This window comes from Lepidochelys kempii, chromosome 16 (genome assembly GCF_965140285.1).
Source record: "Lepidochelys kempii isolate rLepKem1 chromosome 16, rLepKem1.hap1, whole genome shotgun sequence".
Classification (NCBI taxonomy): Eukaryota; Metazoa; Chordata; order Testudines; family Cheloniidae; genus Lepidochelys; species Lepidochelys kempii.
This window is the reverse complement of record NC_136395.1, coordinates 18220410-18234164: the sequence shown is the minus strand read 5'-3', so window position 1 is coordinate 18234164 and position 13755 is coordinate 18220410. Positions and strand designations below refer to the sequence as shown.

At 55.7% G+C, this 13755-nt stretch overlaps 1 protein-coding gene across 5 annotated transcripts in view; it reads right to left on the bottom strand.

Moving 5' to 3' along the window:
- Positions 1-13755, bottom strand: part of LAMC3 (laminin subunit gamma 3) — a 45185-nt gene that overhangs the window by 10546 nt on the left and 20884 nt on the right. For all 5 annotated transcript variants that reach the window (XM_073314279.2, XM_073314280.2, XM_073314281.2 and 2 more), the window contains 10 exons: positions 13066-13267; positions 12335-12444; positions 10791-11009; positions 5179-5367; positions 4809-5054; positions 4060-4213; positions 3366-3508; positions 2439-2617; positions 1622-1742; positions 437-642 (listed from right to left, as the gene is read on the bottom strand). In XM_073314279.2, coding sequence (XP_073170380.1) covers positions 437-642; positions 1622-1742; positions 2439-2617; positions 3366-3508; positions 4060-4213; positions 4809-5054; positions 5179-5367; positions 10791-11009; positions 12335-12444; positions 13066-13267 — 1769 coding nt within the window. The remainder of the gene's footprint in view (positions 1-436; positions 643-1621; positions 1743-2438; positions 2618-3365; positions 3509-4059; positions 4214-4808; positions 5055-5178; positions 5368-10790; positions 11010-12334; positions 12445-13065; positions 13268-13755) is intronic.

The following is a 13755-nucleotide window of genomic DNA, read 5'->3' as shown; positions in this document are numbered from 1 at the left end:
ACACCTTTCTAGGGCTCTCCCCAGCCTTTCCTGGTGGGAAGAACAATCCCCCACACCCCCAACTCTGCCACCAGGATCTCATGGGGGTGGCAGAGTCACTGAACGGATTTCCCCTGGATTAAAAAGAGAGCAAAGGAAGAAATCTCACCCTGGGGGCATTGCACCTGGAGGGCTGCAAGGTTGAAAGGTCACCAAGGGGAGTGGGGGAGCGCTGTGCTTGCCTATTGGTGCTGCTCCTTCACCCGGAGGAGCAGGTCACTGATTCAGGTCCTACTACCCCCTGCGAGCATGGCCCCTGCCAGGCCAGGGATGGGAAAGTAACAAGGGGCCTTCCCTGATGGGGCAGCAGTACCAGCCCCTAGCGCAGCTCAGAGCCATTTTGTGCCGCGGGAGAGGGATTGAGAGAAGCCCAGCGTGCTGGGCTTGAGCCAGGCACCGTTGTCGCTAGCGTAGCCGCAGCCTGCTGGATCTCCCGCTGCGCGGACCGCAGCACGGTGCTGATTTCTGACAGGAGGATGCAGGTTTTCTCGTCGCCGCCAGTGGGGCAGCCCACGGTCCCGCTGACGTTCCTCAGCCGACCCCACGTGGTGCCCACGGAGCCCTCCAGCTGGGCAAGCTGCTCCAGGAACACCGCCTTGGCATCTGCAAGCAGCACAGCGAGAGCGCTCCTGCAGCCATCACCCCTTCCCTTGGGGGGCGGGGGGAAACCTGTGGTGTCGCATTGCTGTCTCCTGCCCAGGGGTGGGGAGTGGCACTCCGGCCCGTGCTCACACCTGTGTGTGTCTACATGGCAAGCAGGACGTCTTCCCCAGCCTAACAGGTTCCAGTGCCGGGGGGCTCTGATGATAGACAGTTGGATTCCTCCACTACACCTAAGTCCACCCTCTTGAGCCCTCCTTAACAATTCCTCTCCCCGGGCAACACCCAAATACCTGTAGCCATTAATCAAGCGCCTCTCTCCTCCCCGCACTGAGCCGTTGCTGAGCCCAGCTCTGGACATTTACCCTGCGGGTCCCTCCACCCAACTCATCCTCTTCTCTGAGCCCCTCCAGTTTGTCAGTATCCGCCTGGTAACGTGATGCCCACAGCTGCGGCACAGCCGTGCGGGACAAGATCTTTAAGGCCGCTCAGGGGCAGGTTCCCAAGGCTCAGCACCCACAACTGCGGCCAGATTTCCACGCGTGCTCCGCACCCAGCGGCCCTGCCATGACACCGGCAGATCGATTTCCAACAGAGGGCTCAGCCCTCAACATGCACCCAGTGCACCGAGCTCTTGTGCAAAGGTCCCACTGACTCCAGCGCCTGATGGGGAACGGCGTTTTTCTCTGCTCTGGCCCCCGCTGACTGGAGGAACACTGGCATCCCCGCTGTCCACAAGGGAAGCGTGCCTCTGTACTGCGCGGCTGGCACCCATGTTGCTCCCTAGCGACTCCCTCGGGCCACGTGAATGCATGGCGGAACCAGGCTCTGGAGGGAGCCCCGTCCACGTGGCCCTTACGCTGCCTTCATCCCCGTCGCCCCCGAGCGCCGTGGAGAGTAACCGATGTGCACTGCTCCTCTCCCAGGGCCCTCCCTGCACTGACCCCAGGAGATGAGCCTCCCCTGCCTCTGCCCCCCCTACCTGGCAGCTGGTCTCCTCGGGGCTCCTCTCCTAGCCCTGGGTAATGGGTCCGGGGGCTGCTGCAGTCTGGTTTCTGCAGCCACGCCTCCATCTGCTGCAGCTTGGCCTTCAGCTTGTCAGCCTGCAAGGGCAATGGGGTGTTTCAGAGAGGACGACTTGAGAGGCAGCCTATAGGGCCAAGGAAGAGTGATGTGTGGGCCGGGATAGGGTGGTGCTTTGGGCCAGGCTGAGCAGGGCGGTATATAGGACAGAGCAACATATAGGCAAATATAGGGTAGGCGTATAGGGCCGGGGCAAGGTAGGGTAAAGGGCTGTGGCCCGCAAAGTGATGGCACTTGGGAGAGGGCACAGCACATGGGGGTGGGGGAACGGCAGTGTGAGGGATGGGGCGGGGCCCATGAGAAAGAGGGAGTAAGTGCCGCTCCATGAGTACGAAGAGCGGTCAGGGTGGGTCAGGGGTGCGTGGGGCGAAGGGGATTCTAGGCAGGCCTGGGCAGAGAAAGCAGGGGGCTCTGAGGCAGGGGAGGATCAGCACAGTCAAGGAGGCAGGGGACGGGGGTCAGATTCGTAATGGTCCAGGCCAGGAGGGTCCATTCTAGTCTGACCTGCTGCATACCACAGGCCATAGCATTCCATCCAGACACCCGGTACTGACCCCTGAGGGGAGCGGGGTGCCCGGGGCGCTGCTAAAGGGCCTGGACAGGCAGGGGGACCGAAGCCGCGCTGGCCCTGGAGGAAGCCTGCGAGGAGGGGGCAGCTCCTGGCTCTGTAATCCCCTTGACAGGGGGTGTGGCGGGAGGGAGGGCGGGTGCCGTACCTCGTCCTTCACCAGGCCATAGCAGACGGGACACTCCTGGCACAGAGTCCGCTCCGGGGCGTAGAAGAAGTTCACCTCGCACTGATCGCACTTGTAGCCCACAAAGCCCCTCGTGCAGATGCACGTGCTGTTCTCGTGGCACTGGGGGGTGACGGCACCCAGCGGGGAGCAGTTGCAGGCTGCACACAAGGGACAGCGGGGTCAGAGGACAGCAGCTGGCGTGAGCCAGACCTAGGCGACCCAAGGTAAGGAGGGGCGCTGCATCCCTGGCAGGGTCCAAGTCCGTCCATGGACTGGAGCCATGACCGGTCAGCCCAGCGGCTAAGGCATAGACCCTGATCTCCAGAATAATGCCAACGGGAAGGAGTAGCTTCATTGAATCCAGAGCAATCACTCCAGATTTGCACTAGCGCAATCAAAATCAGAGCCTGGCCCACAGAGGAGAACGCACGGCTGACTGCCCTTCTCTAGAGCCTCTTCTCCCAGCCTCTCCAAGAGCTCCAGACACGAGCCCTGGACGGCCTGGAGAAGCAGGCCAGACGCTGACCTCCATTGCGCAGCAAGGGTCACGGGCGCACCAAGAGGTGCAGGACTTGCCGAGAGTCACACTGCAAGTCCAGGACAAGTCTGGGAAGAGAACCCAGGAGCCGAGTCTTCCAGGCTCCTGCCCCGACCGGGAGACCCTGCTGCCCCCTTTGTGTTAGAAAGAAGGGGACTGAACTATTCAGTTACTGGGCCGGGAATGCTGTGAGGAGAGGGAATGATCAGTGGACATGGCAAGACCCAGGCATGGTGCAGTTTTCACCACAGCAGCCCGCCCCCTGTGCCAGTCCTGGGTCCTGCACCAATACCATAAGCCATCAGTGATATGGGAGAGAAACGGAGTGACATGACCTCTCTTGAGAAGCTGCTCCTCCTTGCTGTTACCTCGGCAGCCCTTGACCGAGAACCCAAAGAAGCCAGGCTGGCATCGATCACACGACTGTCCTTCTACACCGGGCTGGCAGGGGCACTGCCCTGTGAGCGGGTTGCACTGGCTGTCCTGGGATCCCACCAGGTGACACTCACAGCTGGGACAAAGGCAAAGGAAGGTGTTGAGTGCAGACAAACCTTCGGCCCAGCTACCACCGGGCACCAAGGGCCCAGCCGGATGGGAACAGGCACAAGGTCAGCTGCAGTGTGTGCCCAGCACTGTGTTAACACCTGGGTGCTGGGGGCATCCCCAGCCACCACTAGGACAGAGCGAGTCCCAGGTGACACGTGCAGGGCCGGAGGGTGGGGGGAGCTTTGGTTCAAGATCAGAGCTTCCCATGCAGCGACTAGGTGACGTGAGGCTGAAGGCTGGGTCCGTTGACCCGTGGGGAGGCTTTGCCGTTGCCTTCAGTGGGCACCGGACCTCATGCTGCGGCTCTAGAATTACGGGGGACCTGGTGCTGGGACCTGGGCAAGGGTCTGGCTCCTGCAGCTGCGCCACACAGTAAATACAGAGTGCAGGGAGCCTTGTTAACCCGTCACCAGCCGCTGGGTCCCTCTCCTGTGGGGGGATCCCCTGTGGTCCAGGGCAGTGATACTCAGAGACCATCTTCCCCAGTGCGCTGACAAGGGCTCCATCTCCACCTACCTCTTGCATCCAGTCCCTGGTTGCAGGTCATAATGTCCCGGCTGGCAGCGGCTGCAGTCTCGCCCAGTCACGTGAGGGAGGCAGGTGCACTGACCAGTAAGGGGATCGCAGGCCTCCAGCCTCTGGGCCGAACCGACAGGGTTACACTCACAGGCTAGGGGGAGAAAACACTGGCTATTAACCTGGAGCAGGCAGACTTGAGCCGGGGACTGGGAATTAGGATACCTGGGTTCTATCCCCAGCTCTGCCCCTGACTTGCTGCATGACTTTTGGACAGTCCCTTCACCCGCCTGTACCTCAGTTTCCCCACCTAGAAAACCAAGGAACTCTAAAGGGGGTGGAAGGCTTCACACACTACCCCTTGCCCATCTCTTCGGGAAGCCGGGGCGGCCAGCGGGGCAAAGCTTTATAATCATAGAGCCCAAGGCAGGTCTGGTCACACAGGGATGCAATTCCATTAACTCAGCCCCCCGCTCTAACCCCTCAACAGCACTGCCCACCCCCCACACTCCCCCGCCAGCCCACACTCCACGCTTTACTGGTTTACCCTGGTACTACCACTGGCCAAATCCAGCCCTGTAGTTGATGGGGTGCAGATTCTTTTCCCCTCCACGGCAGCGGTGCCCGTTTACGCTGGGGGCGAACGGGGCCCCATGCCCCCGTGAAGTGGAATCTGATAAGCAGAAGGCCGCGTCCAGGGAGGGGGAAGCCCTGGAGGGCCAGGGGTGAGCGAGGGGATCCGTACTCACGGGCACACTTTCTGGCGGGGCTCCGAGCCAGCGCACTCCCGTAGAAGCCCTCCCTGCACTTTTCACAGTGCTCTCCTGACGTGTTGTACAGGCACCTCAGGCATTGGCCGGAGTCGGGGTCACAGTTGCCCACAGCATTGGAGTCCACGTTACCGTTGCACTGGCAGGGGCTGCAAGGGTGGGCCGGGCCGTTCCTCCCCAAGGGATCTCCAAAAAACCCATCGTCACAGAGCTCACAGCGTCTTCCTGGAGAGGGTGAGCAATGGGAGTGGAGGGACGGGACGACACCGTGTGTGGGGAGTTTGCCAGCGAACCCACCCCTCCCCTCCCCAACCAGAACCGCTTCCCCCACCCCATCTCGACCCCTTACCTCTCTGCCCCCGGGGGCAATGGGTGCACACCAGCTCCCCGCTCTCCGGGATCGCCATGCAAGGTGACTGGCCGGGGCACGGGCATGGCTGGCAGTCGTCGAAGTGCCCCACGAAGGGGTTGCCGTGAAAGCCAAGGGCGCAGCGCTCGCAGGATGGGCCCTCGGTGTGATGGAGGCACTGGCAGTGCCCTGCAGGGGACAGAGCAGAAAGACCACTCACCCCAGGCTGGAGAGCCTGAAGTCAGGATGCAAAAAACCCAGGCCCCTGCCTGGGCCAGGGATCACCCCCTCATGCTCCTGGGATAAGGTCTGCTCGAAGCTACCCCAGTGTGACCCCACTGAGGACAGCAGGGGGTAGCACTGGGGTGGAGTCAGACATCACCCACGGCATGGGCTGAGTTGGATCCTCTGGTCCTAGAAAACCCCTGAAGTATTTTCCCCAGCCCATCCCTGCAGTGGATAGACTGTGCATCCCGCCCTATCCTCTCAACAAGCTGGTTTAGTTGGGATGGGCGAGGTCCCTCAGGACGTGTCTACACTGCAATTCAAAACCCGCAGCTGGCCTGTGCTGGCTGATTTGGGCTAAGGGGCTGTTTTATTGCAGTGTAGATATTGGGGCTTGGGCTGGTGCCCAAATTCTAGGACCCTGAGAGGTGGGAGGGCCCCAGAGCTCAGGCTCCAGCCCAAGCCCAAATGTCTACCCCACAATTGAATGGCCCCTTAGCCCGAACCCTGCAAGGTTGAATCAGCTGACCCGGGCTAGCCGCAGGTGTCTAATTGCAGCATAGACATGCCTCCGTTCATCCCTTCCTCACCAATATCCCACCTTAGTGCCCAGTCTCTGGCCATCCAGGCCGCACACCAGTTTGACAGTGAGCATGGCATTGCCTCTGCTCAAGCCCAGGGCTTGCCACAGCACCTGCTTCCCATGTCAGCCATGGGTGGGTGCCTCTGCCTTCCGCTTGCTGAGCCACCCTCGGCTCTGACCTCAGCAGAAAATTTCTCTCACGTCCTAAAAGGTGAGCCCCCCCAGGCCAAGCTCTATTAGTCACCCCTGCGCTGGATCAATATACCAGCCCCTCGGCCAGCCCACCCCATCTGCCCATCCCACCACTGCATGCTCACTACCTAGCCAAACTTTTGTAGCGCTCCAGTGTTCCTTGCCTTGCCCCCTGTACCCTTCCAATGACTCTGGCTCCCCAGTTGCCCAACCCACGACCCATTCCTGCTCACCCAACTGTCCCTCCAGTCATCCCTAGGGGCAATAGCTAAGCTACCGCTGCAAACCTTTACATTCAGGGATCCCTTTCAACTCATGCTCCAGGTTCTACATTGGATTTATTCCTGGTGTCACCATCCAGACACAGAGGAACAAATCCATCCCTGGAGCAAACCCCAAGACGTCAATGGAGCTGCAGCAGAGATGAATCAGGAGGAACCCCAGTGAAGTCAAACAGAGTTACACCCGGAGGAGAGAAGAGTCAGGCCTCAGTTCCAGGTTGGTGGAATTGCTAGTTAGAATGCGTCTGAGCCAAATTTCAACCTCCCCAGAGTCTGGACGCAGGGTTTTCACTGGGCCCTTTGGAGAGATGGGGCCCGCTGCAAAATTTCAATCACATCCAGGTTTGGATTTGATTGAATCAGCTCCCCACAACAATAGGGGTGTGCTTGTGTGTTTTCCTTTCTACAATTTATGGGCCAAATCCTGCAGTCCTTGCTCAGGCAAGAAACACTGATTGGCTTCCATGGAATAAGGCCTGAGTAATACAAGCAGAATTTGAAAGAGACATGGCAGCCCAGCTCTCCATGGGTCACTCGACCGTCAGGCTGGACGCCCAGTGAATTCTCAATATTAAAAATCTGTCCGAGTCTGAAATCATTGACGTGTTTCTCCAAGATGGTGCAAGATGTGTCCAAACCCATGCACCGTTTGCATCATGCAACACACAAGGAACCGGTCCGGAACCCCGCAGATGAGTGTAACTTCCTCGTGTGACCCAAGCCAGGGAGTCACAGGTTGAGGAAGCAAGCAGGGGACATGGGGAAACTCTGAATCCCTCCCACTTTGGCTGGAGCCCTTCTGCCTCCATCAATCAGTCCAATTCACTGGAGAGAGAGCGAGCACAGAGAGTCCCATGATGATTTCGTCATGCAATTGGAAAGATCAGATCATCCTAGGCAAGCTAGCCTGTGGGAAAGGTTTCTGGGAAAATTTCCCAAGGGCATGGAGTCAGCTTAACACATGGGGGACACACGACAATGAGGGGGAAGAGGGTGCGCTGAGGGGCCTGAGGGACTCAGAGGTCCCTGGGAAGAGCACACATGGGGCAGTTTGGAGCGCAACGGGTGAAGCTGTGAAATGCGTCGGACACGACGGGGAGAGAAGGAATTGAAAGAGAAACGGGGAGGGAGAGAGAAGGGTGGCAAATTAATGAAGGGATGCCTGTATGATGGATGGGCGGCTTGATTGTCAAAATGAAGGCCAAAAGATCAAAGGTGGAATTTCACCCAGGAATCATATTAAACTGGAGACATCCAGACACCGCACTCCACAACAAAAGAGGGAGAGAAGCTGCAGAACATTGTAATATTTCTGTCTGGCACGGCAGAGGAGCATGTTAAAAACTGCTCTTTAAAGTACTCTCTGTCCCAGCCATAAACAATTCCTCATTCATGCAACACAGATGTTACAATGCCAGGGCCAGAACACCAGCAAGACACGGGCGGTGGGGTGGGGGTGAGGGGTGTCCTGTTAGTAGTGACACTGGGCCCTGGGTTTCTTCAGTTGAGTAACAAGTAAATCATCATTTCCAAGTCCCTTTGACGGGACTATGTTGAACTGAGCTCCATTAGGGCCTGCCACGGCATTAGCCGGGGAATGTCGAGAGGAGGACTCATGGACAGACTGAGCTCTGTGTGACATGGACAGTATGTTATTGGGTAGCAGATATGCCAGGTGCCCATGTCTGAGCTATACCTGACCAGGGGAGCACATCATGTACCGTGCCTGTCTAATTATACATGCTCAGGATGGCTCAGCTGTGTGTCACAGGCCCTATACTGCTAGTACCACTTTAGCTTATGGTCTGTGCTTTTTGGACCTGGATGCTGTCCTTGCTGTCACCATAATGTTCACAATGTTACACACTGACAGCTGCAAGGTCACAGGTGGCCATGGAGTTATGTTATATTATTTCATACAATCAGATGGGCCCGATTCTGCCTTACTCCCTGAGTAAAGCAGCCGCTCTGCAGTCAATGAGACAACTTGATGAGCAAAATACTACTCAGTGTGAATCAGGACAGCACGGGAGTGTCCCTGCAGCTCCTTTCACAGCTGCGTGCTGTGCAGAGCACACACTGTGACCCCGCTACTGCGGCACAGGCTGGGGTTAAACGTGGCAGCTGAATCAACGGAGCACATTGGCGACAGTCGAGGGCAGGCAGTGAAGAACAAAGCCGTGTCCAATGGGAACAGCATGAGGAATCTGCAGACAGCAGATGCAGTCACCCCAGCTGAACTTTTGGTCTGGATACCGGAGTGCTCATGTGATGCCATGAGCCAGCAGATTTTCCCCACTGACAGAGAAACCCAGAGGTTTTCCCTGGAGGAGGAGCTCATAGCAGGGAGTCTCTGCCGTTTGCCATTCATTTGAAGTTGGCAGCCTTTGCAGATCTGGTTTTGGTTACATCTATGTAGCACTACTCCATGTGTATCTGTTTGCTTTCCCCCCTAGCCCAGAACCTCGGGAGATGTAGTATCAGACCTGTGATCTCATGCTCCTCTAGTGAGGAAACATGGCTGCCTAGGACAGACCACACATAACCCACCCTACTTGGGTGGACTGTGTGATTTGAACCCTTGGACCCACAGAGCTGAAGGTAAGAGTCTCTCCCACTTGAGCTAAAGGACTAGGTCTCCTCCTGTGCTGCTACAGCAATCTTTTATATAGACCAGCCACTGGAGGGAGACAACCCCATCCCCACACACTCTCCTAATGTGGGTTACATACGAACATGTCTCCCTCTAGTAGCCGTAGCCTGCAGAGACTACAAGACCTAACCTAAGCTCCCTGTAAGCTGCGTGGGTGGGCAACTGCCCAGCGGGCTATCAAGTGCCGCACAGTTCAGGTGTCCCTCCGCCCAGTGCCGCGTGCTGCTCCTGCCCTCTGCCTTGGAGCTGCTCCCGGAAGCCTCCTGCTTGCTGTGCAAAGCAAGGAGAGGGGAAAAGGGTGCTGATGTCAGGGTGTCCCCCTCACCCCGGCCCTGTACTCCATCTCCACAGAGCGTACGACAGGGGGCACACGACAGGGCTCAGGAGGGAGGGAGCTTGCTGGCAACTCCTGCTGTGTCTGAACTTGCTGATCTACTTAAAAGGGCAGCATACTTAAAGTGGAGGTCAACTTACTTAAAGGGGCAATATGCGTTTCTGTCTCTGTCACACGCACACTCTGTCCTTCACACTCACTTCCCAACACATATTTGTATGGTGGTTGTTGTTACTTTTGGATACTTCTTTCAAAGTGTGTTATTTTAGTTTTTTGACGGGTCTATGCATTTCATAATTTTTATTTCTCTCTTACGCTTAAATTGAATTATTTGAATAGTGAGTTCTAAAATGCCTAACCTGTCCTGGCTGGAGTAATTATCCCTATAGTAACTTTTTAAAAATATAGATTATATCTAGGTTTTTGGTTTCTACTGGTGGTGCACATCCACACATTACCTCGAAATGGTGCACATAACAAAATTCATTCTGCACATGGATGGAAAAAATTAGAGGGAACACTGGACCTAACAATGGGTGTGAAAATTTCACTGGTTACTGGTAGAGCATTTTGTGTATAAAACCCTGTAATAGTGTAGTTACATTGCAACTGCTGATCATGGTACATGCAGTCTATGTTCCACCTCCAGATAGCTTCTTCCCTTCACTTACCCTGCCTCCTTCACTAAAGCCTGTTGCTTCTTCCCCTTCATATCCATCTTATGCTCACTGATAAATCCTTTGTCCATGTGCTCATCCACTTGCAACGCAAGTGCGGTAGCCTTCTCCTGCCTGGCTTCCTTACCTCTTACTTCTGCCACTCCAGTCTGCCCCCAACACCCTGCCAAGGTCATCTTCATCTCCTCAAGATCTGCCCACCTCACTCTTCCTCCTTCAGTCATTCCATTGGCCTCCTGCCTCTTCATGCATTACATTCAAACTCCCCATCCAGGCCCCTGTAACGTTTCCACTGACACCTCTGCTTTTCCTTCCTACTTACATTCATAAAATGCCATGCACATCTGTGGTGGTAGATGCATGCATGATTATTATTACCGTGAGGCAGTTATTTTTGTCTCTGAAATGACTGTATTATGAAACCACCCCCCTGAAATTTACATGGCAATAACCTGAGATGCTGGGTACTGTAACTTCAAGTGTAATTCCCAACCTTCTTTGGGAAGGATGCAGATTTATTATCTATTTACAGCCTAACTGCACAGTAATTATATGGATAAATGGAGGCTGTGAAATGAACTGATGCCATGAAGGTCTCTAGAAGAGGAAGGAGAGAGATCGTGTGATGGTAAAAGCAAATCACTAACAGAAAGCAGGGCATCCAAACCTGTGTCAGGGTCACAGCTGCCATGCTGGTTACAAGTACAGGGGATGCAGCTGGTGAAGGGCCCGCTCAATGGAATCTCTCTCTTGTAGCCTGGAGCGCAAGATTCGCAGAACTGCCCGGTGTACCCCTGTGGGCAGATGCACTCCTCCACCCACTGAGCAGGCAGGGAATGACCTGGGCGAGCAGAGGTGAGCTGGACCTCACTCAGGGAGACTCTACCTGTGGAAGGGAAAACCAGAAGTTACGATGGGCGAATATAACCCGCGCAGAGACAATGGATCCATCAATCCAGTCTCTCTAGCATCCCTTCCAGGATGGGCCGTCAAAAGGGATCAGAGCACTGTGCCCAACTCCAGCGCCTTCCATGTAAGGATCTCAAAGCATTTTACAAAATACTCTCAGGGCATGATTTTCACACATGACTAGTGATTCTGGATGCCTGATTTGAGACATCTTAGGCAAGATGTGTTTCAGAAAGTGCTGAGCACCTCTCCTCTGAAAACCAAGTCTCTTTAAGACATCTTAAGCGTGGCAGCCAAACAAGTGACGGATTGCAAATCACAAGGCAATTTGGAAAATCTTGCCCTTACTAACTAAGCCTTCTAACACCCTCACAGTATGTAAAATTGAGAGAGATCAGGGCGCCCACCACTGAAATGCAGCCACCTGAGAGGTGGAGCACAGCTGTCGCTTAACAGCTCGGGCAATCTTGCCCAAGAGTTTAGGATGGGAAGTGAAAATGCCATGTTGAGTCTGAACCTGCAGAGGGAATTTTGGGAGGCAGAATGTAACTATTACAGTTTGAATGCGGCCATGACGCTAACTGCTACAAAGAGTGCCATGGGATGGTCAGAAGGGCCCATTCGATCATCCAGGCTGACCACGAGCTGTGGGAACTATAAGCTGCAGGACTCTGCTTTATGTCTCATACACAGAAACAGTAACTCCAGCCGCACAATGCCCCTAGCATCAGACCACCCCAGTTCAGAGAGAGGGACGCTGCTTACTGAATCCCTGAGACCACGAGGTGTCTCGGGAAGGTCTCCCATCCGAGTAACCCCCTAACCCAACCCTGCTTAGTGTCAAATCACAGCCCACGCTGATCAGAGAACAGATTCCCACGATGCCACCTGCCTCCTGCAACTCAGAGGGAGACTCCATCCTCAGACTCAGGGCCACAGGTAGAGTGGGGCGGGTCTCTGAACCTCAAGACCTTGGCCAAAGAACACCCGGTCAGCAGCATTCAAAAGAGTCAAAGAGGAACCCAGTGCAGCCTCCACCTGGTGACCATGATTATTAATCATTTATATGGCAGCAGCACCCACAGGCCCCAATCAGGATCAGGGCCCCATTGTGCCAGGTGCTGTACACATGCAGCCTCTGCCCCGGAGAGCTTACAAGCTAAATCTTCTTCCCTCCCCTCGAGCCTTTGACCTCCCTGTTGCACTGCAGGGCTACCCAGTGCAGTGCCCAGCCCCAGAGCTCTCCTGTGTTCTTCGCAGGAGGAAGCCCCCAGCCTGTGGTGCCATCAGGGGATCACTTACAAGGTGTGTCACTGCTGCCAGCCTTGATCCTGAGGGCAGTCAGATTGGAGAGCAGACGCTGGAAGTTGAAGGACGACAGCGAGGGCTGCATCTCCTCCGCCTCGTGGAGCCTGTGGGAAACCAGCCCAGAAGGGAAGGGTGCGGCCTTGCTCCTTACAAGAGCTGCCCACACAAAGACAATGGGTGCCATCCTGACCTGAGGGAGGGGGCAGCAGGCACGGGAAGGGCAGCAACGAGGCAGGTGAATGTTGGGAAGTCACTAGAGGGGGCACAGACAAAGGGGCCTGGCAAGTTTGCAGGAGGAAACCCTGCTCTGTTTGTGCATTCCCAGGCCATGGAGCAAGGTACTCTGGGTGACTTAGTGGGCCTGATTCTGTTATGGCTTACGCTGGTTTAACACGGGGTAAGTGCACACTGACCGCAGCAGAATCAGTCCTGATTTGCACTGAGACCAGAACCAGGCCATGGGAAGTAGCACGGCTGAAAGGTGCTGGCCTGACAGAACAGGTCCAGCACACGGAGCATTGGTACAAACTCTCCCCACGGTGCCCTGCCAGTGGGTCTCAAACCTGCCCAGAGAGGCCACGAAGATGAGAGGGGAATTCAGTCTCCATGGTCCACTCAATTGTTGGCCTCCCTGCTGGATTCAGCCAACAGAGGGGCCAGCTGAGGTGGTGATTTTAGTGAGGGAGAAGCCTGTCTGCCAGGAAGTGAGGTCAGCCAGCCTGTACCTGAAGGTGACGTTGTGCTCTCCATGGTGGGGCTGGCTTCCACGGCCTGCTGGGGCAGCATAGCTCACAGACACCACAATGCCATCTCCCTCTAAGACCAGCCGGACGGGAAATTGAGAGGATCGGCTCCCGTTCCCCTCCGCTCGGAGGAGCAGGGAGAGGAGCTGCCCATAGCTGAGGCGCTGGTCACGCAGGAACTTCTCTGGGAGGTGAAAGGAAGAGAGGAGAGTCCATGAGACACTCCCAGCCTCTGGGCCCAATCCTGCTCCCATGGATTTCAATGGCAGAACCAACTGGCCCAGACACAGGCCTGGCGCGTACAATGGATCTTGGCTCATTTCACACATAGTTCTGGGTTTCCACTGCTGTTCTAATCTGCACTGAGATTAGCACTCGGTCAACGTCAACATGCTTCCTAACAAGGGGGAATGGGAGTGTGAGAATGGCTTTAATGGCTTGGACGCTAAGGGTTCAATTCCCTCTTAGCCTTGTAACAATACTAATGGCATCATGTATTTATATAGCACCTGTCATGGCAAGGGGACCCAAAGCTCTTCACAAATAACAGTGATATTAATGCCTAGCTCTTAGGTAGCACCTTTCCTCAGTAGATATCAATGTGCTTTATAATGGAGGCCAATATCATTATCCCCATGTTACAGATGGGGAAACTGAGGCACAGAGCAGGGG